Source organism: Diabrotica virgifera, chromosome 10 (assembly GCF_917563875.1).
Source record: "Diabrotica virgifera virgifera chromosome 10, PGI_DIABVI_V3a".
Taxonomy (NCBI): Eukaryota; Metazoa; Arthropoda; class Insecta; order Coleoptera; family Chrysomelidae; genus Diabrotica; species Diabrotica virgifera.
In genome coordinates, this window is record NC_065452.1 from 111773856 (window position 1) to 111800190 (window position 26335).

Consider the following 26335-nt stretch of genomic DNA (forward strand, 5'->3'; position numbering starts at 1 on the left):
TAATGTTTAGCTTAAAGAATCACGAATAATTCACAAACTAAAGTAGTTAGGTAACCGGGAATGCTTAAGAAATACCAAAAACATCATAAAATATAATTTCATTACAATGCTAAAATACAGGGTGTTCCTTTCAAGGAAAACCCAGGAAATACTAATTCCCAGTTTTGACCAACCCTGTATACTACAATTAAAAATTTTGCTGTATTAATAATTTTTAACAATAGTAGACTATGATATAAATCATTTGAACATAAATAGAGTTTTTGCTGTCAAATCACTACAATTCTACAGGGTGTGAATGTTGCTACGAAATTAATAAAAAAAGTAATGATCTTTTAAACTACCCCGTATATTACAAAACCCTATATTAAAAAAAAACGAAGTTATAGGCAACTTCCGGTATCATCGGAAGTAGCAAATAGATGAAAATATTTTCATTAAACAGCTCACTTTTCAAAACCCCTTCATTCCAATTTTCATGATTCTGTTACCTTTAGTTCTCGAGATATTTCTAATGGGCCGTTTATCTGCCTTACACTGTATACTTAGACTAACTGGTAAAAGTTCTTTTTAAATAATAAATCCTATATATTTTATCATCCTCAGACATGTTTTTCTTATCTAAGAATATGCTTTAATGTCTTGCACATAACATTTCTGCTGAGTTTTACAATTCAGCCTAACCATTTATTCATTACACATCAAATATCTAACAATAAATGATTTTGATATAAATTAAAACAATAAATAATAAATAATGCTTATTTGGCTTTTCCTTGGGCAGCTACAGCTTCCATAGCCTTTTTCACAGTTTCTGGATCTCCTAGGAATTCTAAACTCTTTATTGGTTTCAAATTTTCATCTAATGTGTAGACAAATGGAATTCCTGTTGGCAAATTCAACTGCATAATTTGGTCATCAGTAAGCTCTGTAATATATAAAAATAAATTGTAATCAGAATAAATAAAAACTACAAAACTAATTACTTACTAATGAAAAGGTGAAAGGAGCATTTTCAAGGGCTCTTAAACCCAGAAAAGAACAAAACGAAGATGAAGAAATAATTCCCCACACAGCAGATCAACTAGTTCAGCAACTAACATTCGAAGAAACTATAAACGTCATAAAACATCTAAAAAATCATAAAATCCTTTATAAAAGGTATATTTGTTAAAATCCCTATACAGGGCTACATCAAAGACATAACTAGTTTTCGATCGGTTGACCGATCATCATCAGTGTAATCCTAAAATGTGTACAACCAGATAAAATGATGCAAAGTATTTAAAATGTTGACTAAGGTTATAAAAAGTTATAGGTTATACTCACTTAGAATCTACATGCTAACCACCAAAGTAAAAATATTTGGGTATAAACCCTTTATAATTGATCCGTCATAGGAACATATGAAGAAGATGTGATTTATAACATGGATGTATAAAGTTGTAACAGTCACATTTACAGTTGATTTGACACAATCCATAATGATTTTCTTCCTTATTCATCTCTATCCATTAACCACTATCATCTACCCAATTATGCACATACAAACCAGCATCTGTTATCATCACCCACATACATACCTGTTCATCTCTAAATTTTCATCAATAATTTTTCTATGACTATCTCCACCCCATATATTCATACTGTAACTAAATTTAACAGTCCCACTACTCTTTCTGGGTCCCGTTCATGTTACATTTTAATTATAATCTCATAAACCTCTAACACCAACCCTCTCCCCTATGTTTAACTATATCATATACTGGTCTGTTTTGCTTCCATACAGCCATGATGTGAACTTGTCAGATTTAGCTCATTGGTACCTCGGGCGTATAACATTGGATATTTTATACATCCATGTTATAAATCACATCTTCTTCATATGTTCCTAAGACGGATCAATTATAAAGGGTTTATACCCAAATATTTTTACTTTGGTGGTTAGTATGTAGATTCTAAGTGAGTATAACCTATAACTTTTTATAACCTTAGTCAACATTTTAAATAATTTGCATCATTTTATCTGGTTGTACACATTTTAGGATTACACTGATGATGATCGGTCAACCGATCGAAAACTAGTTATGTCTTTGATGTAGCCCTGTATAGGGATTTTAACAAATATACCTTTTATAAAGGATTTTATGTTTTTGTAATGGTATACAGCCAACTACAGGAAATTTTTCCTCGTGAATATCTAAAAAATAACAAAGCACCTGGCTCAGATGGAATAACTGCTGAACTGATAAAGAATGGTGGACACGAGCCATGGAGACGTATTCAGAAACTAATCTACCGCATATGGACACTAGAAGTTATCCCAGAAGATTGGAAAGTAAGAATCATACTTCCTATGCATAACGGGGGGAGATAAACGACTCTGCGAAAATTATAGGGGCATAACAGTTTTAAATGTCATCTACAAGGTATTATCCGGAACTATACAGGGTATTAGTAAATAAGTATGAAATACTTTCAGGGGTAATTCTACATGACAAAATAATGACAGTTTGCTCTATAAACGTATGTCCGCAAATGATTCGTTTCCGAGATACGGGGTGTTGAAATTTTTATTTCAAACGGCCAATTTTTTTTATTGCTCAAGACCGGTTGAGCTATGAAAATTAAATTTGGTCGGTTTTAAAAGGTAGTTATTACGGATTTTTTGACATACAAATAACAATTTTGTATTCATCACTGGCGCGCCTACGGGTAATGGTCTGAATTTTTTAAAGAAAAAAAATAGTACACCACTGAAATATTTCAAATTAATAATTATTTTTGTATTCCACGTTTAATTTGTGATAAATAACCTTTATTGTCTTTTTTTCATACGGTGCACCTTTTTTATGCAAAAAAAACATCTCGAGTATTTTTCAATTTCTTAATACATTATCAAGAACTCTCCATTATAATAATACCAAACTAGAACAATAACAGAAAATATTACTAAAAAGATTTTAACTAGGTGCAAAACTACAACACGTGTTCAAAATTACCTCCTTTAAAGGTGACAGAATAATTTTAGATTCACCATTGGCGCGCGTACGGGTAATGGTCTGAATTTTTTTAAAGAAAAAAATAGTACACTACTGAGATATGTCAAATTAAAAATCATTTTTAGACTCTTCCATGAGACATGGGCAAAAAAAGAATATAATATATTACAAGCCTCAAAGGAAAGCACAGGGGTCAGAAAAATTAACCTGAATGCAACAAAAATATCAATTTTTTTTTATATAATTGGCTTTGGCATGAACCAATTAGCCAGACTTATTTTTTATTTATGAAATATAAAGAGAGTATTTTTTTTTGATCCAATATAAATAAATTGATTTTTCAAATTCTCACACCCTAGGATAAATGTTATTATGTTAGTAAAATGTGTGTGTTTCTGTTTAGTGCATTTTTTTATATGTATATTTTTTTTATTTTTTTAAATTATATGTTTGTTTTTTTAATGCTTTATTTATGTAGTCTTTTGTTTAGTTTTATTTCCTTTTTTTTAACTTTTTTTTTAAATATTTTTTTTATGTTAATTTTTTCGTGAACACACTTACAATAATATTTTGTATCGCAGAATTGCTTACAATGGTGTTAGTTTTTTACAATTTCATTTTGCAACGAATTAAATGAATATACAAACATTGATATAAGTTAATATTATTACTAAAAATTATACAATTTAGACTGGTTGGCAAACAGAATTTGAGATTTACCATTTCTTCGAAAAATGATTCAATGCTCTTCTTATTTCTTGAACATTCTAGGATTACATGGTTCATATCACCAACTTCTCCGCATGGACAATATGGGTTTTCATCCAGTTTTATTTTATATTTGTACAAAGGAGTCATAGCATGATTAGATCTTATTCTGTTTATTGTAACAATGAAGTTTCGTTTTGTTAATTCATGAAACCAGCTTTTCAATGGTATGTTATTTTGGTGGCCGACATAGTTAAGCCCTGTGACTGATGAATTATATTCTTGCTGCCACAATTGTTTTAAATGTGAAGTAAACTTGGAGGTAAGATCTGTATATGGAACAATATTGGTGGTTAGATGGTAGCCTGTGTCAGTGGCTGATTTGGCTAGTGTATCCACTGCATCATTACCTTTTATTCCTGAGTGCCCTTTAATCCACACTACAGTTATTGTTTTACTTTGTTTAGTTGCTTCAAAGTTCAGTTCTAACATTTCTGCCTCTATGTTAGTAAGGTTTTTCGATGATTTCAAGTTTGTTATTCGGTCAACTGCACTTTTACTGTCAGTGAATATAACATGATTCTGTGTGTTTCTCGACTGGACGTATCTAAATGCATTTGCTATGGCAATTGTTTCGGCGGTATATATGGAACACTCATCTGGTAGCTTGAACTTGTAATATTGGGAAGAGTTTGCGTCATAAAAAGCACAGCCTACTTTTCCATTCAACTTGGATCCGTCAGTATATATGTATTGATGTTCAGGCCATCTTCCATTAATGGTTTCTAGAAAGTTTTCTTTTGGGTCCAGGTAGTATGTTTTTATATGTTTTGAAAAGAAAACATGGGGAGGTTTGGTGTAGATAGGTATAGTTTTGTTGATAGACAGGGAGTTAGAGATTTGTGCCAGTGTGATATAGCTGTTTACTAGGAGTGGAGTAGCTTTTGAGTGCCAATATGGATGGGTGAGTACTAGGACAGTGAGGTCGTGAATGTTACGAAGATAGCTGGCTTCTTTGGATATGGCTTTAGCCATAAATTTATGACTAATTAGCTGCCTTCTGAAAGATAGTGGAGGTTCTACAGATTCGACTTCTATAATATTTATTGGGGTAGATTTAAGATAACCAAGACATATTCTCAAACTTGTGTTTTTCTGGGTCTCTATTTTGTTTCGGTGAGTATGTGCTGCTGTTCCATATAGGTGACTGCCATAGTCTAATATACTTCTAACCATTGTTTTATAGAACAATAAAGCGGTATTTGGATCTGCTCCCCATTTGGTATGGCAGAATGCTCTCAAAATATTCATGGCGTTCTCGGTTTTTTTTATTGCATGGTGGATGGTATCTTTCCACAGTAATTTTCTGTCTAAATAGAGTCCAAGGTATTTAACACAATTTTTGATTGGAAGAAGATATGGTCCCAGTTGTAACTGTACTTGAGTTATGTCCCTTTTTTTAGTAAAAATACACACTTCAGATTTTTTTTCAGAAAGAATTAAGTTGTTTGAATCTAACCAGTGCTTAACTGACCATAGGTTTGTGTTTAAAATATTCTGACAATTTGAAATAGTAGTACCGTTGGTGTAGATAACTATATCATCAGCAAACTGTATCATATTCACGTTATTCAAATTTACTTCGAAGTCCATTGTATATACACAAAATTAGCCGAACACCTTAAAAATAGGACATGTTTGATGTCTTGAATTTCCTAAACCACTGGTCTGATTTGAGTGATTCTTTTAGTATGTTATAGCCTTATTATTTAAGAGTATCGCTGTAATTATATTGTTGCTACAGGTAAATATCATTTTATACCGGGTGTACCAAGCATACTGTGTTTTTTTCTTAAAATTTGGAACACCCTGTGGAATATTCTAGCATATGTAAAATATTAAAATCAATACTTGATTGTAGACTTAGGCTTTCTTAACATTTTCCTTTTTGATTCATTTACTTATGTAAGATAATAAAAAAGTTATGTGCGTTAACAACTATCCATGTTTTTCATTAATAAATCCTCATAGTAGGGGAGGAAAGTATACTAAATTTGCAGTTACTCGAGCGTTATGGGGACCGATTGGATTGTGAAGAGTATGTGCTAAAATCAGAAAAAGGTTAAGTTAAGTTTTCCATAAAGTGGGGGACTTTTCATTTTTAATTTAATTTTCCATTTGAAACAACCATTTTTCTCCGATTAGCGCTATCTATACATAATTCGAAAAAAAGTGTCGAATAAAAGTTGCTTATTTTTACGTAAAGAATCCAAATCTGAAATATAAATTGGGGGCTCCTATTTAAAATTTTAAATTAAATCCCGCACCCCACCTCCGTGGGGGCTCGTGACACCCCACGGAGAGGGGTGGGGGGTAAATTAAAATTTTTAAATACGAACCCTGCGATATTTCGCGAAATGAACATCAGATCGTAAAACTGCAAAATACACCTATCGAATATTTCTCAAAAATCTACTGAATGGCACCAAACACGACCCCTCAAGGAGGTGGGGTGGGGGATTACTTTAAAATCTTAAATAGGAGCCCTCAATGTTTATTGCAGATTTGGATCCTTGACGTAAAAATAAGCAACTTTTATTCGCAACATTTTTTCCTATTACGGATAGATATAGCCTATATTTCCTATAATCGGAAAAAACGATTGGTGGAAATGGAAAATTAAATTAAAAAATGGAGAGTCCCACACTTTATGGAAAACTTAACTTAACTTTTTTTGGTTTTAGCACCCACTCTTCACAATCCAATAGGTCCCCATAACGCTCGAGTAACTGCAAATTTAGCATACTTTCCTCCCCTACTATGAGGATTTACTGATAAAAAGCATGGCTAGTTGTTAAAGCACATAACTTTTTTATTATCCAACATAAGCAAATGAATCAAAAAGGAAAATGTTAAGAAAGCCTAAGTCTACAATCGAGCTTCAATTTTAATATTTTATATATGCTAGAATATTCCACAGGGTGTTCCGAACTTTAAGAAAAAAACACAGTATGATTGTAACACCCGGTATAAAATGATATTTACCTGTCTAGCACCAATATTATTACACCGATATTCTTTACTAATAAGGCTGTAACATTCTAAAAGAATCACTCAAATCGGACAACAGGTTTAGGAAATTCGAGACATCAAACATGTCCCATTTTTAAGGTGTTCGGCTAATTTTGCCGGTGTGTGTAGTATAAAAAGTAGCGGGCTGAGTATGCTGCCTTGAGGGAGTCCTAAATTCGATGTTCGGGATCCTTGAAGATTTTGGTTTAATTTTAGTGAAAGTCGTCTATCGGAGTATAGTGAAATTAAAAATGAACATATTTCATGAGGTATTCCTATTGATGTCAGCTTATGGTACAAAATGTTTAAATTTACGTTATCAAAAGCCGAGGAAAGGTCAATAAAAACTGCAGCTGTATGTTTCTTTATTGTATATCCTGTCAGTATATCTGTAACGAGAATAGTAATAGCTTCGAGAGTGGACCTACATTTCCGGAAACCATATTGTGAGTTTGGTAGGATGTGTTCAAATTCTAGCCATTGTTCTAATCGATTCTTTATTATTCTTTCCAGAGTTTTCAGAATACAAGAATTCAGACCATTACCTGTACGCGCGCTAATGGCGAATACAAAATTATTCTGTCACATTTACAGGAGATAATTTTGAACATTTGTTGTAGCTTTACCTAGTTAAAATCTTTTTAGTAATATTTTCTGTCATTGTTCTAGTTAGGTATTATGTATTATATTGGACAGTTCTTGATAATGTATTAAGAAATGAAAAAAACGCGCGAAAATGTTTTATTTTTTTGCATAAAAACGGTGCACCATATGAAAAAAAGATAAGAAAGGTTCTTTATCATAAATTAAACGTGGAATACAAAAATAATTTTTAATTTGAAATATCTCAGTGGCGTACTATTTTTTTCTTTAAAAAAATTCAGACCATTACCCGTAGGCGCGCCAATGATGGATACAAAATTGTTATTTGTATGTTAAAAAATGCGCAATAACTAACTCTTAAAACCCACCAAATTTAATTTTCATAGCTCAACCGGTCTTAGAGAAATACACAAATTGGCAGTTTGAAATAAAAATTTCAACACACCGTAAATCGGAAATGAAGCATTTGCGTACATACGTTTATAGAGCAAACTGTCATTATTTCATCATGTAGGAGTATTTCATCCCTGAAAGTATTTCATACTTATTTACTAACACCCTGTATACAGCCGCCTGGAATCATTTTCGGAAGAAATGATTGGTGTATTCAAATAATTGATGTATTGATTGATGAAACGAAACCAATCTGGTTTCAGACCAAAAAGGTCAACTATAGACGAAATACATATCACTTAGAAAGAATGCCAGATAATCGAGCTGTATAAGTAATCCAGAGATGAAAGCCCCAAGGAAATAGAACAAGTGGAAGACCCTGTAAAAGATGGATAGATGACGTAGAGGAAGATCTTAATACCATGACCATCAGGCAGTGGCGAAGGAAAGTATTCGATAGGGCAGAATGGAAGAACAGTGTTAAGCAGGTCAAGACTCACAAGGAGTTGTAGCGCCATTAGAAAAAGAAGAAGACTAATTACTTACGGTCTAGATGCTTTACAATTCCTCTCAAACTGTTACCATGTGCTGCAATTAAGATCTGTTTTCCAGCCTTAATTTGTGGAACAACAGTTTCATTCCAGAAGGGTAAAGTACGCTCAATTGTTAGCTTTAAGGATTCAAATTTAGGAAACTGATCTGGTGCAGGACCATCAGCATATCGGGCATCTTTTACAATGGTATCATAATAAGCATGGTCAGGTTCCATTGGTGGAGGTGGAATGTCAAAACTGCGCCGCCAAATAGCTACCTGGAAGTAAGGTACTTAGTTAATAACTGTATGCATAAACAAAATATTTTAACATAAAATTTACTAATAACACTTTATACTGAAAATTTATCTTAACACGTTGTGGACAGTGGGTCAAATGTATAAGCAAGTGTTGTGAAACTATATGTATTTTTCAAAGTAGAATACGGAAATTGCTGAATTTCTTTTAGCACTTATAGTTTATGGAAACAATGAGTTTTTAACTTTTTTTAAACATGTGGACGACGACCATGGATGTCGTGTCTCATTTCATATGCATCTGTAGATGTAATGTGACTTTTTTTGACACCAATTTTTTGTCACAACTCGTTATTTGAAAAATGTCGTCTATAGACATTGTGCAAAGCTAGTGGATATTTTTCACGAACACTTGAAAATCAAAGAACCTTTCAAACTATTCATCTGAAAATGAAAGTAGAGAAAAAGAAAATAATGGAACAATATCAACCAAAAGAGTAACTGTAAGTAATCAGGAGGCTGAGGAAACGCCAACATTCTCCTAGACTATTTTGAGCAATAATAAACTTTGGACCTTGTCGATATTTTGAACTTGTGCTGAATGCATCAGAAGATAAAAAATCAAAGTGACTTGACTCAAAAGCACAGCTACCTAAAAATACTGTATTTTCTGTTATGTCTATTTTTATGTAATTTAAAAGTTCTTTCTGTTATCTTTTTATGGTGGGTACATATGTAAGAATGTACATAGGTATCATATTATATGCATGCAACAAGGGTGAACTCGCCCTTGTTGCATGCAATACTTCATATAACAAATACATTGTTTTATGTGGAAAAAAATACTGTAAAATTGCTGGGCATGACAATTGACTTGGTATAACCATATTGACCATCTCAAAGGTAAACTTTCAAGTACTTTATTTTTACTTAGACAACTAAAACTTGTTGCAAGTGTTGATACCTTAAGAACAATTTACTTTTCTCTTTTCCATTCGTTATGGCGTTATTTTATGGGGAAACTCTTGCAATGCACTAACAATATTTAAATTGCAAAAAAAAGCAATTAGAATAATTGCAAAAGTTGGTTACTTGGAATCATGCAAACCATTATTTATTAAATATAAAATAATGCACTTGCCAACACTATGGCTATACAATGTTCTTGTGGAAACATACAAAACTGCAGATACTTTAATTAAACATAATTACAGCACAAGAGGTGCCAATAATATCAGAACAGTCAAATATCGTTTGAGTAAATCACAAAAAAACTCTATTGACTTTAACGTATTATAATGTCCTACCTCAGGTTTTTAAAAACCTTACAATCAATAAATTTAAAGTCATTCTGAAAAAATATCTTCTGAGATTGGCTTTTTACTCTGTTAGTGAATATTTTGATCATTTTAAAGCAGTATCATGGACATGAATATTACTCACTATGTTTTCCGATGTCTCATTTTGTGAATGTGCGTGAATGTATTTATATTTCTATATATTATGTTATTTGTACGAGGGTCGTTTTTTTTTCAACCTCCGTTTATATATAAAAAATTCCCGTGAAGCGTTTCGACATTGCGGTGCGCAGTGGGCGACAGCGCATCTCCTCCGCTACACTCTACATTAATCCCGACTTCCAGGCATCAGTCTGTACTGTGCTACACACGAAACAACATGGCCGCGACAATTAGTTCTCCCGCCAAGTGTGAATTACGCGCTGTCATTCGCTTTTTGCAGGCAGAAGGCAATAGTGCAGCTGCAATTCATCGAAGGATGTGTCAAGTGTACGGAGAAGGGTTTATGAGTGATGGAGTTGTGCGTGAATGGTGCCGAAAATTCAAAGAAGGACGAAATGATGTGCATGACGAAGGGGGTCAAGGTCGCAATTCTGTCTTTACAGATGAGCTTGTTCAACGTGTTGATGAAGAGGTGAGAAACAACCGTCGCTTCACTTTAACATCGTTGGCATTGGAATTTCCACAAGTTTCATTTGACATATCCTTGATGTGTCAAGTGTGTGTGTCAAATGAAAGCGAATGACAGCGCGTAATTCACACTTGGCGGGAGAACTAATTGTCGCGGCCATGTTGTTTCGTGTGTAGCACAGTACAGACTGATGTGAGACTGATGCCTGGAAGTCGGGATTAATGTAGAGTGTAGCGGGGGAGATGCGCTGTCGCCCACTGCGCACCGCAATGGCGAAACGCTTCACGGGAATTTTTTATGGACACGGAGGTTGAAAAAAAAACGACCCTCGTATATACACATTATCTTATATATTTTATATATATCAAATTGACTTGCTACAATTCAAAATTTTTTTTATTTTTTTTTGTAAACTTAGTCAATAAATTTTTGAATCTTGAATCTCATTTTTGGATTATCCATGCTTTTCAATTATCAGTACCATGTCCGGTCCCGTGTACAATCAGGGTTCTATTGTATTGAAGAATATAACACAATATCTCAACTTACATGACACTGTCGAAAAGCGATGAAAATTTATTAGGTACGTTTGAACGCAAAATCGTTAGACATACATATATGGGGATAAAAGAAAATGGTCTATGACGCAGACGATATAATTTTGAACTGTACGCAGCTTACAACGAACCCAACATCATAACATCCATAAAGATGGGATGTCTGTGCCGGATGGGCCATGTTGAATGAATGTTGGAGACTGAAACACCAAAACATATAATGAGGCAGACACCAGGAGGGAGAAGATCAAAGGTAAGACCCAAACTTAGATACATGGAACAAGATCTGAAAACACTTGTTGTCTGATCTGAAAACACTTGAAAAAGGGTTGTCGAGCTACTGATGATGATCTCAACTTACATAATGAACTTGAATTATACAAAAAGAGATGTATGTAAAACTCCCCTACATTAAGATTAACAAACAACACGATAACAAAAAAAAATATATGGTCAGTCAAATATGGTCAAACAATAAATTACAAGTGTATTAAATTTCTTGATTGAACAGTAGACTTTACTATTGGAAGGGACTAATAACATAGAAAATTTGTAGTATAAATGATTACTTGTTCTTACCTGCTCATCTCCATATTTTGCTGCTGTTTCTGCTTTATTTAAGCCAGTGAGGCCACCATAATGTCTTTCATTGAGTCTCCAAGTTTTTATAGTTTCCAAATTCTCTTGGCCAATTTCTTTGATTATTGAATTAAGTGTGTTCTGAGCTCTTGTAAGGACAGATGTATATGCAATGTCAAATTTGTATCCTGCATTTTTTAGTGCTTTTCCGGCATTAATGGCTTCTTGTTTACCTAGGAGCAAAGGTATATTAAAATTTCTAGAGAACAAAATTAACAAAACAAATCATATTAACCTTTTGACTGCCACCCACAAAGAGATGTTATGCGCCATGTGCCAGCGGAATATTAGACCCATAAGACGAATCACATGAAGAATATGGGAGCCACTTTGCTGGCACATAAACAAAGTTTGTCAAAACATGGGAGCCACGTTGCTGGCAGTCAATAGGTTAAGCTCATATGACATATTAGTATAACGAAAATGTAAAATTTATTTCTCCATTAATTGTATATCTATTGATGAACTATTTAATATTCAAACAACAGTTTATATGAGGCGCTCAGAGCAACAGGGGCCTAACCCCAAAAATGACGTTTTGAGATAAATGCAATCTTTGCATTCGTATTTCCATTATGCTTATGCGATGGCACCAGGGACGTATTTATGGGGGGGGTTTAGGGGGTTCAAACCCCCTCCTTGCAGTCCATGCAAAACTATTACTTTTAATCCAATATCATTACATGTATAAAAAATAAAAATAAATTAATGAGTCAGCGCACGGATGCTGTCGGTCCGCAGTAGCAGCGTAGATACAGATAAACTAATCCCTATTAGAATTAGAACGCTATTAGTAGTTATATCACCGTACACCTATTCCAAATAGTAGGTTCACTCTTTTGATCTCGGCTCTCGCCGAAAGATTTTTTGCCGGTAGTCATAAATTATATTGAACGCTCCGCAAATACACTGAACGGTGCCTGAACGATAGAAATTTTGAGAGGACTGACTGGAGAGAATTTGGTAGGTACGGGGCGTGAGACGACGGGGGCAGGTAAACCGGCGCTAAATCGAGAGTGACCCAACTTATTCTATCACTGAACGGTGGTTATATATGAGTCGCAGTCTAGTGCCAGTCTTGTTTGTCGGCCGGCCGGTGCATATGTGGATTTGTGTATTGTTTTCTTTATTTTGTTGCTATTGTACAAGTACAATTCAGTAAACTGTTGTATTTGTCGAAATTTTTGTGGTGTTTGTGTAAGTATCTACAGTGTCGTTACGTATATATAGATAATATAATAATTATTATTTGGATATTGCTTAATATTAATGTTTTAGTGAAAGAAGTATGAAACGAAGAATTTACAGCAGTCGCTTTTGGGATTTTTTCCAAAGAAGGGGAAAACTAATGATGAACTGAACCCTCAAAACGATAAAATCCTAACTACGCCGAGTATGGATATTAGTACAGATGGGGATGCTCCAACTCCCTCCACCTCAGATAGAAACAGAGAAACAAGCCATGGTAAGTTACTTTAATTTTAATCTCTCACCATTTTAAAGCATTTTTTTTAGCTGGTCTGGATTCTGGTATGGACTACGATTTTGGTAAATATTTATCAAATAATCCAAAAAATAACGAAGAAAAATTAACAGTTTTAAAAGAAACTTGGACCTCTCCAGAGACTTTAAGTTCCCCGTCTGTGGTAAAAGAAAACTTTGTTTTCAACGTCACTGGACCCAAAAGAATCCATGGTTAGTAAATTCAAATATGTTACAAGGATCATTATGCAAAATGTGCGTTTTATTTGGACAGACCGAAGGTGGTCGCGGTGATCAAAAACTTGGAAGTTTTGTCACAAAACCATTTAATAACTGGAAAAAAGCTCTGGAAAAAATGGAACATCATCGAAATACAAATTATCATAAATATGCTGTTGAACGGGCAAGAAATTTTGTAAGCGTTATGGAAAACGTCAAACTCGTGATATTACAGAGTCGTTTAATGAAGAAAATAAAAAAATTGCCCGAGAAAATAGAGAGAGGCTATGTGCCATAGTGGACACAATCTTATTTTGAGGACGGCAGGAATTGCCTTTGAGAGGAAATCAAGATTCTGGTGAAATCGGTATTATAGATCCTCTAGATAATGACGGTAATTTTCGTGCACTACTTCGTTTTCGTGCGCAAGCTGGTGATGAAGTACTTAAAAATCACCTTATTTCTCAAAGCAATCATTCTCGGGCTATGTACACATCGTCCGTCATTCAAAATGAAATTATTGACTTGTGTGGAAATGCTATTCAGGAGCAAATAATAAATAGAGTGAAACAATCAGGTTTATTTGCTGTACTTGCCGACGAAACTCAAGACATTTCGCGTCACCAACAACTCTCACTTTGCCTTCGGTATGTAGACTGCTCTTCTGGAAAGGCACTTATTCGAGAGGATTTCATTGAATTTATCCACGTTGATGAAGTAACAGGATCAGCTCTAGCTACGATAATCATCGATAAACTTAAGTCGTTTGGATTAGATTTGGAGAATTTAGTTGGCCAGGGCTATGATGGTGCGGTTGTGATGAGCGGACGATTTAAAGGAGTAAGAACAATAATCATGGACAAATATCCTCGAGCACTATTCGTACACTGTGTGGCGCACACATTACAACTTAGTTTTGGGTCATTCATGCGAGATCCCTGCAATACGAAACTGCATCGGAACTATTAAAAGTATAATTAACTTCTTTCGGCAATCTGCACTCCGGGATGGACTTTTAAAAAGAACTGTGGACGAGATTGGAGCACCTCATTCAACGCTTATCTCGCTTTGTGAGACACGCTGGACAGAAAAACATACAGCCGTCGAAAGATTTGCTGAGATGTTTCCTGTAGTAAATTCCGTGCTTCAAGAACTTCAAGAATCTGGAAGGGAAATTGCAACCCAAGCTTACCAGTTACAAGTCGCAATGGAAAACAGTCAATTTATAGTTGCACTAACTATTTTAAGGAAGGTTTTCTCCTATACGTCAAGCTTAAACCGAACCCTACAAAAAGTCAATGTAGATTTAACCGACTCTTGCAGTTACGTAAAAACAATAAAAACCACTTTACAGAACCTTCGTAACGAACGTGAATTCTCAAATCTTTTTGAGGAAGCAAAAAAATTAATTTCAGCAGATATAACTGTTCCAAGAGTAAGTAGGAGACAATTAAACCGCAATAATATACCAGGGGACACTGCTGAAGTTTACTATCGGCAAAATATATTTTATCCATTTATAGAACATGTAGTCACCGAGCTTGATCCTCGCTTTAAACCTCAAGAAGAAGCAATTTCAGGAATTCAGTTGCTTCTACCAGATCGCACCCAAAATACTGAGAGAGTAAAGAAATGTATAGCAGGAATCGGAGAAATATTTCTCAGGGAAGTTGAAATAAAACATTTAGTAAGTGAGTATGAGCTTTGGCACAACCACTGGTGCAATCAAGAACAGCCGTCTACTGCACTAGAAGCTATGGACCGATGTGATGAATTTTTTTTTCCAACGGTTAGGAAACTTCTTCAAATTTTAGCAACACTTCCAGTATCTACTGCCACACCTGAACGTACTTTTTCATCACTTAAACGGTTAAAAACTTATCTTAGAAATAGAATGGGAGACGAGAGACTTACAGGATTAGCTCTCATGAGTATTCATCGGAATGTGACAATAGGTCTAAATTCCTCAGAAATTGTAAATAAGTTAGCTGAAAGAAGGAAGAGAATGAATTTAATTTTGTAAAACGGTATTTTAAGTTTTAATAAATTTTTTTGAAATTTGTTTTTATTATTTTTTTCAAAGGTATTTCAAAACCAAGCCCCGGTTTTACTTAATTTGGAAATTAGGATCCCCCCCATTAAAAAACTATAAATACGTCCCTGGATGGCACTACAAATTATGTAGCATCAAGCGCCATTTAGCCAAATATAGAGGTAGGTTGTGTACACCCTTGTTAATCCGAAGATTTAATGTTGCTGTTTTTATTAATATATTAATCTAAAAATGCTCAATTTGTGGCTTAGACCACTGTTGCTCCCTATGACCACAGAGAAATTGATTTATTTTCAATATTATTTAATTTTGTACACATTTTTAGTTTATTATTTTTAAAACTTTACATATAAAGAAAAACAAACAAATGTATCATGAAAAATTTCTAAGAAGAAGCATAAGCCTCGGAAAAGAAACTACCAACAAGTAAATACTCATCTATGAGGAACCAGAGGCACAGAAACGTGGAATTGACAAAAAATTTGAGCACAAAAAAGAATAAAAACATAATACAGAGCATGAATCCTGAAGACTGGGAAGGGTATTTCAAAGAACTTGTAGTAGACAATAGGGTTGAATTTCAAGAACATTGGGAACCAAAACCAAGATAGAATTGCAATAGTAAGCTTGCCAATAAAATTAGGGGCAGCCTTACACGGACTGCTTCAGCAGTTTACCACTGAGCAAGATTTCTGAGTTGTTGCTTATTGCCTTACGAACGGTCTCAAGCTAGCGACAGCATGATGGAATTTCATCGTGCTGTTGACAGCCTGAAGCAGTACGTGTATGGTAGCGAATATAAGATATCACTGCATATAAGAGTTCACTGCTTCAAGAAATCGATCTCAACTGTTTGAAGCAGTCCGTGTATGGAACAAAGCACCTGGATCAGGGGAAATATCCAATGACTTGTTTAATTACAGAACAAACAAATTATATGAACATCCCTATGGAATGTAAATCACCATATCTCAATACTTTACACAAAAAGGGAGCTAAAAACAATTGTGAAAATTACAGACACATAGCTGAAACCGGATCTATGAGTAGAATATATGGGACGGTTTTGAAGAATTGAATTGAATTGAGAAAGAATATTTAAATTCTGAAGCAGAGCAGAAGAACAGGCAGGATTTCTTACTGGTCAATTCACTGACTATATGTTCTCCTTAACCTAGATAATAGAAAAAAAGATGGCATGAAATCAAGAAATTCATATTGAAAGTTAAATACCAAAACCTCAAAAGTCAAAATCTACAAGTTTTCAGGAGAGCGAAAAAACTTCGCTGGCTTCGTTTTAGCATGTTTTTTTTTTTCAAAGTAATAATTAAATAAATCCTGAGAAATAGGAAGCATGTACTAAGCAGTGAAGTTTTCTCGCTCTCCTGAAAAGTTGTCGATTTTGACTTATGAGCTTTCCGTATTTAGCTGTCGATGTTTTTTATACAGAAAGCCTATGATTGACTTCCACTGTAGAAACTGTGGCAATCAATGGAAATCACGAATATTAATATAGAATTAATAAAAGCTGTCATAGTACTATACAATCAACCCAGAACAAAAATAGCAACAGTGACACAAATAGCAACAGGATGTGTAACATCAAAGAGATTGAAGCAAGGATGTTATCTGTCCCCTACTTTATTTAAAATATACCTCGAAAGTGCTTTAAAGAGAAGGAAACAAAAATGTAGAACAAGTAGGATACTACTCACCAACATTATACACTGGCGGGCAAAAAATTTAGGTCACTAGGAGAATTATACACGGTTGGATGCCTTAAATTTCCTAAACCTGTTGTCCGATTTGAGTGGTTTTTTTAGTATCTTATAGCTTTATTATTTAAGAATATCATTGTATTAATATTGTTGCTAGACAGGTAAATGTCATTTTATACCGGGTGTAACAATCATACTGTGTTTTTTCCTTAAAGTTCGGAACACTCTGTGGAATATTATAGCATAGATAAAATATTGAAATTAAAACCCAATTGTAGCCTTAGGCTTTCTTAACATTTTCTTCTTTGATCGATTTGCTTATGTTGGATAATAAAAAAGTTAGGTACTTTAACAACTAGCCACGTTCTTCATCAATACAGGGTGTTTCTAAATAAGTGCGACAAACTTAAAGGGGTAATTCTGCATGAAAAAATAATGACTGTTTGCTTTATAAACATATGTCCACAAATGCCTCATTTCCGAGATACGGGATGTTGAATTTTTTCTTACAAACTCACGGTTTATTTGTTGCTCTAAAACCGGTTGAGATATGCAACTGAAATTTGGTGGGTTTTAAGAGGTAGTTATTGAACATTTTTTGACATACAATTAAGAATTTTATATTCACCATTGGCGTGCATACGGGATGTATCTAAAATATTTATACCTGTATGCATGCCAATGGTGAATATAAAATTCTTATTTGTATGTCAAAAAATGCGCAATAACCACCTCTTAAAACCTACCAAATTTCATTTGCATATCTCAACCGGATTTAGAGCAACAAATAAACTGTCAGTTTGTAAGAAAAAATTCAACATCCCGTATCTCGGCAACGAAGCATTTGTGGACATATCTTTATAAAGCAAACAGTCATTATTTTTTCATGCAGAATTACTCCATAAAGTTTGTCGCACTTATTTAGAAACACCCTGTATTGATGAAGAACATGGCTAGTTGTTAAAGTACCTAACTTTTTTATTATCCAACATAAGCAAATGGATCAAAGAAGAAAATGTTAAGAAAGCCTAAGTCTACAATTAGGTTTTAATTTCAATATTTTATCTAAGCTAGAATATTCTACAGAGTATTCTGAACTTTAAGGAAAAAACACAGTATGATTGTTACACCCGGTATAAAATGACATTTACCTCTCTAGCAACAATATTAATACACTGAGATTCTTAAATAATAAAGCTATAAGATACTAAAAAAATCACTCAAATTTTACAACAGGTTTAGGAAATTCAAGGCATCAAACATGTATAATTCCCCTAGTGACCTAAATTTTTTGCCCGCCAGTGTAGTATATACATTTAACATCTAACAAAAAGATAAGCGAATACTTGTGCATTGGACGAGAACAAAAAGATCTCATATTAGACAACATGACCACTATAAAGCACTGCTACGACTACAAATATCTAGGTATAAATATTTCGAACAATGGAATATTAGACAAAGCTATAAGAGAGATAAATACAGCAGGTAGAAAAGCCATCACAACATTAAACAGTATTTTATGGAACCAATCCATCAGCAAATAAAGTAAAAAGAAGATATATGAAACTACAGTAAAAAAGTAAAAGTATCACTATACAGCTGTGAGGTATGGCCACTGATAGAAACACTGGCAAAGCTGACAGCAACAGAACTTAATTTTTGGAGAAGAGCAGCAAGAAGATATAGAAGAGATGAGATTACCAACAAACGCATTCGAGAAATAATAGGAATCAAAGGTGACTTATCAACAAAACAACCTATCTGGTTCGGACATGAATAAAGAATGGATGAGCAACGAACACCAAAGGAAATACTAAAATAGCAACCAGAAGGAAAGAGAAAATGAGGAAGACAGAGAAAAGTTGGAGCGAAGGAATAGACAAAGAGCTGAGAGAAAGAAACATAGAAGAGAACCTATGGAACAATCAGGCAAAGTGGAGATTGCTTCAGCAGTTTACCACTGAGCAAGATTTCTGAGTTGTTGCTTATTGCCTTACGAACGGTCTCAAGCTAGCGACAGCATGATGGAATTTCATCGTGCTGTTGACAGCCTGAAGCAGTACGTGTATGGTAGCGAATATAAGATATCACTGCATATAAGAGTTCACTGCTTCAAGAAATCGATCTCAACTGCTTGAAGCAGTCCGTGTATGGAACAAAGCACCTGGATCAGGGGAAATATCCAATGACTTGTTTAATTACAGAACAAACAAATTATATGAACATCCCTATGGAATGTAAATCACCATATCTCAATACTTTACACAAAAAGGGAGCTAAAAACAATTGTGAAAATTACAGACAAATAGCTGAAACCGGATCTATGAGTAGAATATATGGGACGGTTTTGAAGAATTGAATTGAATTGAGAAAGAATATTTAAATTCTGAAGCAGAGCAGAAGAACAGGCAGGATTTCTTACTGGTCAATTCACTGACTATATGTTCTCCTTAACCTAGATAATAGAAAAAAAGATGGCATGAAATCAAGAAATTCATATTGAAAGTTAAATACCAAAACCTCAAAAGTCAAAATCTACAAGTTTTCAGGAGAGCGAAAAAACTTCGCTGGCTTCGTTTTAGCATGTTTTTTTTTCAAAGTAATAATTAAATAAATCCTGAGAAATAGGAAGCATGTACTAAGCAGTGAAGTTTTCTCGCTCTCCTGAAAAGTTGTCGATTTTGACTTATGAGCTTTCCGTATTTAGCTGTCGATGTTTTTATACAGAAAGCCTATGATTGACTTCCACTGTAGAAACTGTGGCAATCAATGGAAATCACGAATATTAATATAGAATTAATAAAAGCTGTCATAGTACAGTAGACTCGCGATTATCCGAGGTAACTGGGACCGTGACTACCTCGGATACGAAAAACTCGGTTAACACTGACATTGGTTATATTGATAGAAAAACACGTGAATAATCATAACTGTGGATATTTTAATGACAAAATTAATACAGTACTGTCTATAAAAGTTAAAAACATTTTTCTTAATAATGTAACTGTTTAAAAAAGTATTTGATTTTGCATAAGCTTTGCTCCTCTTTTTGATTTTGAGGCGGCGATGTTGCGGCATGGTTGAAAATTATTGTAACTCACCTGTTCTGACTTTTGCCTCGGTTAACCGAGGGGCTCGGATGACCGAGACTCGGATAATCGCGAGTCTACTGTACTATACAATCAACCCAGAACAAAAATAGCAACAGTGACACAAATAGCAACAGGATGTGTAACATCAAAGAGATTGAAGCAAGGATGTTATCTGTCCCCTACTTTATTTAAAATATACCTCGAAAGTGCTTTAAAGAGAAGGAAACAAAAATGTAGAACAAGTAGGATACTACTCACCAACATTATACACTGGCGGGCAAAAAATTTAGGTCACTAGGAGAATTATACACGGTTGGATGCCTTAAATTTCCTAAACCTGTTGTCCGATTTGAGTGGTTTTTTTAGTATCTTATAGCTTTATTATTTAAGAATCTCATTGTATTAATATTGTTGCTAGACAGGTAAATGTCATTTTATACCGGGTGTAACAATCATACTGTGTTTTTTCCTTAAAGTTCGGAACACTCTGTGGAATATTATAGCATAGATAAAATATTGAAATTAAAACCCAATTGTAGCCTTAGGCTTTCTTAACATTTTCTTCTTTGATCGATTTTTAGATTAGATTTGAGAACTTTTAGATGTGATCGTGATAATAGTTATAAGTCAAGAGGAGGAGGTATTTTGATTGTTATTAAAGACTACATTAAGGTAACTGTGCTGAAACCCTTGTACAAATCTATTGAACAACTTTTTCTTTTATGCTCATTTGGTAAAGAAAATTTTATAATTGGAGGGGTATATATTCCACCAAAATCCGTAGAACAAATATATGAACAACACTGTTTATCAGTCGAAGATATATCCCAAAGGTATAATCATCATAAGACATATATATTCGGAGACTTCAACCTTCCGGAAGCTTCATGGGATAACAATGAATCAGGTGTCTTGGTGAATTGTCCTCAAGGTTCACATGCATTGTACTTAGCTGAGTTTTATGGGTACTTGAATTTTTTCCAGATGATTAATATTCCAAATGAAAGAAATGTGTTTTTAGACTTAATATTTACAAATGTTTGTGATTTACAAGTAGCAAAAGCCTCAGATCCGATTTTTAAAAATAGTTATCATCACATAAGTTACACTTACAATATTAGTTTGTGTGAACATCGAGGTAAGTCATTAGAATATACTGAATTTTATCATGATTTTGTAAATGCAGACTATGAAGGTCTCAATAACTATCTTTCAATGATACCTTGGGAAGACCATTTGAATTTGTCAAATGTTGATGATGCTTTAACAGAATTTTACAACATACTTAATATGTCACTATCATTGTTTGTACCGGTGAAAAGATTTAAAACTTCTAGTTATCCAAAATGGTTTGATGCCAACTTGCGTTATTTAGTTGTACAGAAAAAAATTGCTCATAAAAATTATTTAGCTTCCTGTAATCAAGAGGATTATGTGATTTTTTCAGAACTTAGGAGATTGTGTAAGGATCTATCAAATCAATGTTATAACACTTATCTGAATCAAGTAAATCATAATTTATGCAGTAATCCTAAGTACTTTTGGCAGTTTGTAAACAGTAAGAGAGCATCAAATGATTTACCAAACAGTATGTACTATGGTAATGCTATAGCAACAAACGGACAACAGATTGCAAACTGTTTCCGTCAATTTTTTTCAACAGTTTATTCGCCACAATCAAATATTAATAACTTGGAAGTAAAGGGAAACAACAATCTTTTTATACCTAATTTTTCAATATCAGTGAAAGATATTTTCAACAACATTTTATCCCTACCCAATAAGTTAAGCAGTGGTCCAGATGGTATTCCCGATTACTTTCTAAAGAACTGTATATATTCACTAACTAATCCTTTATATCTTCTTTTTGAGTCATCATTAAAGACATCAGTTTTCCCAACTTTATGGAAGCACTCTTATATCTGTCCAATTTTTAAATCAGGTAATAAACAAGACATAACAAATTATCGAAGCGTTTGTAAACAATCCTCTATACCAAAACTTTTTGATAGACTATTGCACGATCAATTAAAATTTTATTGTAAAGAGCGTCTAATACACAATCAACATGGATTTTCTCAGAATAAATCAACGGTAACAAATTTAGTACTCTTTGAACAAAAAATATTAAACGCGTTGGAGAATAAAAGTCAGATGGATACTATTTATACTGACTTCTCCAAGGCATTTGACAGAGTAGATCATAACATGTTATTGGGAAAATTAAATGCTTTTGGCTTCAGTCATCAATCCTTACAATGGTTCAATAGCTTTTTAAGAGATCGCACACAGCAGGTGAGAGTAGGTTGTTTTAATTCAAATATAATTCATGTGACATCAGGAGTACCCCAAGGAGCTCACTGTTCACCTTTGTTATTTAATATATTTGTGAACGATATATCAGAGTGTTTTAGAAATTGCGATTTCCTGATGTTTGCAGATGATTTGAAATTATTTAAATCCGTAGATTCAAATGTTGATGTAACATTAATTCAAGAAGATTTAGACCGGTTGAGTATTTGGTGTGAGAATAATATTTTGCATTTAAATGTTGCTAAATGCTGTTATATAAGCTTTTATAGAGGTAATAAAAAATATGATACTTCTTACACAATTAATGAAAATGAATTGTCTTATGTTAAAACAATAAAAGACTTAGGAGTCACATTTGATGAGCAGTTGCGTTTTGTGCAACATATAAATAGTGTAACAGTAAATGCATCAAAATCTTTGGGCTTTATCATTCGCAACTGTCTGAGACTATCTGTAGGGGCTTTAAGAACGGTATATTATGCTTTGGTTGTATCTAAAGTGGAATATGCATCTATTGTATGGTCTCCACAATACCAAGCTCATTCTACTACGTTGGAGAGATTGCAGAATAAATTTTTGAGATATTGTGCATACAAATTAAACATACGCATTACTAATCATGATTATACCTATATTTTAAAAACACTCAACATGAATTTATTAAAAACTCGACGAGATAACTCTGATTTGGTATTTGTGTTTAAATTAATAAATGGTTTAATTTGTTGTTCTGAACTTCTCCAATCTATTAATTTATATGTTCCCTCCAGAAGTCTCAGACATGTAGATTTGTTTTATATACCTTTTCATCGGACAAACTATGGTATGCATTCGCCCATTGAGCGAACACTAAAAATTATAAACGAGAATAACTTGGAAATGTTTGGTGTCTCCTTGGCTGGTTTTAAGAATCCGATTAAAAGAGCTTGACAGGTACTTTTTGTTTATTTGAACTGATTTGTGTAATAGATGTAATATGGGTAATGGATAACTATTAATATTTGGTTTTTGTTTAATAAGTATGTAATTAAGATTTATTTTACTCTAGTTTAGTAGATATTACAGAGATTGATTTTATACTGTATGTGTTGTAATGGGGGTAATCCCGTAAATAAATAAATAAATAAAAATAAATAGATTTGCTTATGTTGGATAACAAAAAAGTTAGGTACTTTAACAACTAGCCACGTTCTTCATCAATACAGGGTGTTTCTAAATAAGTGCGACAAACTTAAAGGGGTAATTCTGCATGAAAAAATAATGACTGTTTGCTTTATAAACATATGTCCACAAATGCCTCATTTCCGAGATACGGGATGTTGAATTTTTTCTTACAAACTCACGGTTTATTTGTTGCTCTAAAACCGGTTGAGATATGCAACTGAAATTTGGTGGGTTTTAAGAGGTAGTTATTGAACATTTTTTGACATACAATTAAGAATTTTATATTCACCATTGGCGTGCATACGGGATGTATCTAAAATATTTATACCTGTATGCATGCCAATGGTGAATATAAAATTCTTATTTGTATGTCAAAAAATGCGCAATAACCACCTCTTAAAACCTACCAAATTTCATTTGCATATCTCAACCGGATTTAGAGCAACAAATAAACTGTCAGTTTGTAAGAAAAAATTCAACATCCCGTATCTCGGCAACGAAGCATTTGTGGACATATCTTTATAAAGCAAACAGTCATTATTTTTTCATGCAGAATTACTCCATAAAGTTTGTCGCACTTATTTAGAAACACCCTGTATTGATGAAGAACATGGCTAGTTGTTAAAGTACCTAACTTTTTTATTATCCAACATAAGCAAATGGATCAAAGAAGAAAATGTTAAGAAAGCCTAAGTCTACAATTAGGTTTTAATTTCAATATTTTATCTAAGCTAGAATATTCTACAGAGTATTCTGAACTTTAAGGAAAAAACACAGTATGATTGTTACACCCGGTATAAAATGACATTTACCTCTCTAGCAACAATATTAATACACTGAGATTCTTAAATAATAAAGCTATAAGATACTAAAAAAATCACTCAAATTTTACAACAGGTTTAGGAAATTCAAGGCATCAAACATGTATAATTCCCCTAGTGACCTAAATTTTTTGCCCGCCAGTGTAGTATATACATTTAACATCTAACAAAAAGATAAGCGAATACTTGTGCATTGGACGAGAACAAAAAGATCTCATATTAGACAACATGACCACTATAAAGCACTGCTACGACTACAAATATCTAGGTATAAATATTTCGAACAATGGAATATTAGACAAAGCTATAAGAAGATAAATACAGCAGGTAGAAAAGCCATCACAACATTAAACAGTATTTTATGGAACCAATCCATCAGCAAATAAAGTAAAAAGAAGATATATGAAACTACAGTAAAAAAGTAAAAGTATCACTATACAGCTGTGAGGTATGGCCACTGACAGAAACACTGGCAAAGCTGAGAGCAACAGAACTTAATTTTTGGAGAAGAGCAGCAAGAAGATATAGAAGAGATGAGATTACCAACAAACGCATTCGAGAAATAATAGGAATCAAAGGTGACTTATCAACAAAACAACCTATCTGGCTCGGACATGAATAAAGAATGGATGAGCAACGAACACCAAAGGAAATACTAAAATAGCAACCAGAAGGAAAGAGAAAATGAGGAAGACAGAGAAAAGTTGGAGCGAAGGAATAGACAAAGAGCTGAGAGAAAGAAACATAGAAGAAAACCTATGGAACAATCAGGCAAAGTGGAGATTGGAAGTTCCAGAACATTATAAACTTACATGTAGTAGTAGTAACTTATACATATAAAAACTAATATTTAAAGTAAATGATCAAAATCAAACAGAATTAAGTAAAATCTTCAATGAACTCTGCTGTATCTATTGGTGTAGATACCTACAATTATTGTTAGTGAAGTTCTATTATTAAATGATGGCATGTAAGTTAATTATTATTAGTTTAAATCTCTATTTTACTAATTAGATTTTATTCATTGACAGATTTTTCTCCTTAAATGTATGAATTACATAAATACCAGATTTTGAAAAGTTAAGGTCATCGAAGGTCGATACAATTTTACTGACCTTTTTCACTTAAATTTGCATCAAACCAGCCACAAAATAGATTCTTTTCATTCCATTCTGATTCTCCATGACGAACCATAACAATTTTAAAGGGTGCCATTATTATTATTTAGTATTTTTACGTTTTTTTTCGTTGCGGTTATGGGGCACCTTACTAGCGATAACCTGATCGCTGTGCCCTTCTATGTGGCTGTGGACTTGCGTCTAGAGAAAACCAAATACTTTGCTTCGGAGCTTCTAGACAATTGACAGTTCTCTGGATTTGGCGGGCAATTTGAAAAGTATATATATTGTACCTATACTACTTATACATCATATACAACTTATACATCATTGAGTTTAAGGCAGTAAATGAAAAACCTCAATTCGCTTGGTAGATTATCTATATAAATGTAAATGAAATTCAAAATATACTTATTAACTTAATTATATAGTACATATTAGCAATATTTTAAATAAAAACTTTGTCATGTAGGTACCTTATATGTACTTATATATGTATAGGATATGTTACTTATAATTCGGTACCTCTTGGGGACTTAGCAATTTTACCAGTATTTTGAATTTCTCGATAAAATAATTTACCATAGGAAAGTTATAAATTACAGTCAAATAATTAACCATATTATAAAAGTTATATTATTACCACATTATCAAAAACA

At 33.4% G+C, this 26335-nt stretch overlaps 1 protein-coding gene across 1 annotated transcript; it reads right to left on the reverse strand.

The window, feature by feature from the left end:
• Positions 1–587: 587 nt before the first annotated feature.
• On the reverse strand, positions 588–25930 carry LOC114341930 (phosphoglycerate mutase 1). The gene is made up of 4 exons (XM_028292732.2): positions 25674–25930; positions 11634–11866; positions 8325–8589; positions 588–928 (listed from the first exon to the last, which is right to left on the reverse strand). Exons 1-4 carry the CDS (start codon positions 25771–25773, stop codon positions 762–764), a joined length of 765 nt encoding a protein of 254 aa, XP_028148533.1. The 5' UTR covers positions 25774–25930; the 3' UTR covers positions 588–761.
• Positions 25931–26335: the final 405 nt, after the last annotated feature.

What these genes read in the sequence shown, in the direction of transcription:
- LOC114341930 (XM_028292732.2), bottom strand. Translation starts at nt 25,773, where the DNA reads ATGGCACCCTTTAAAATTGTTATGGTTCGTCATGGAGAATCAGAATGG. An exon ending in CAAAATATGGAGATGAGCAG is followed by an intron (nt 8,590 to 11,633) that starts GTAAGAACAAGT and finishes CCTTACTTCCAG; the next exon opens with GTAGCTATTTGGCGGCGCAG. An exon ending in AATTGTAAAGCATCTAGACC is followed by an intron (nt 929 to 8,324) that starts GTAAGTAATTAG and finishes TATATATTACAG; the next exon opens with AGCTTACTGATGACCAAATT.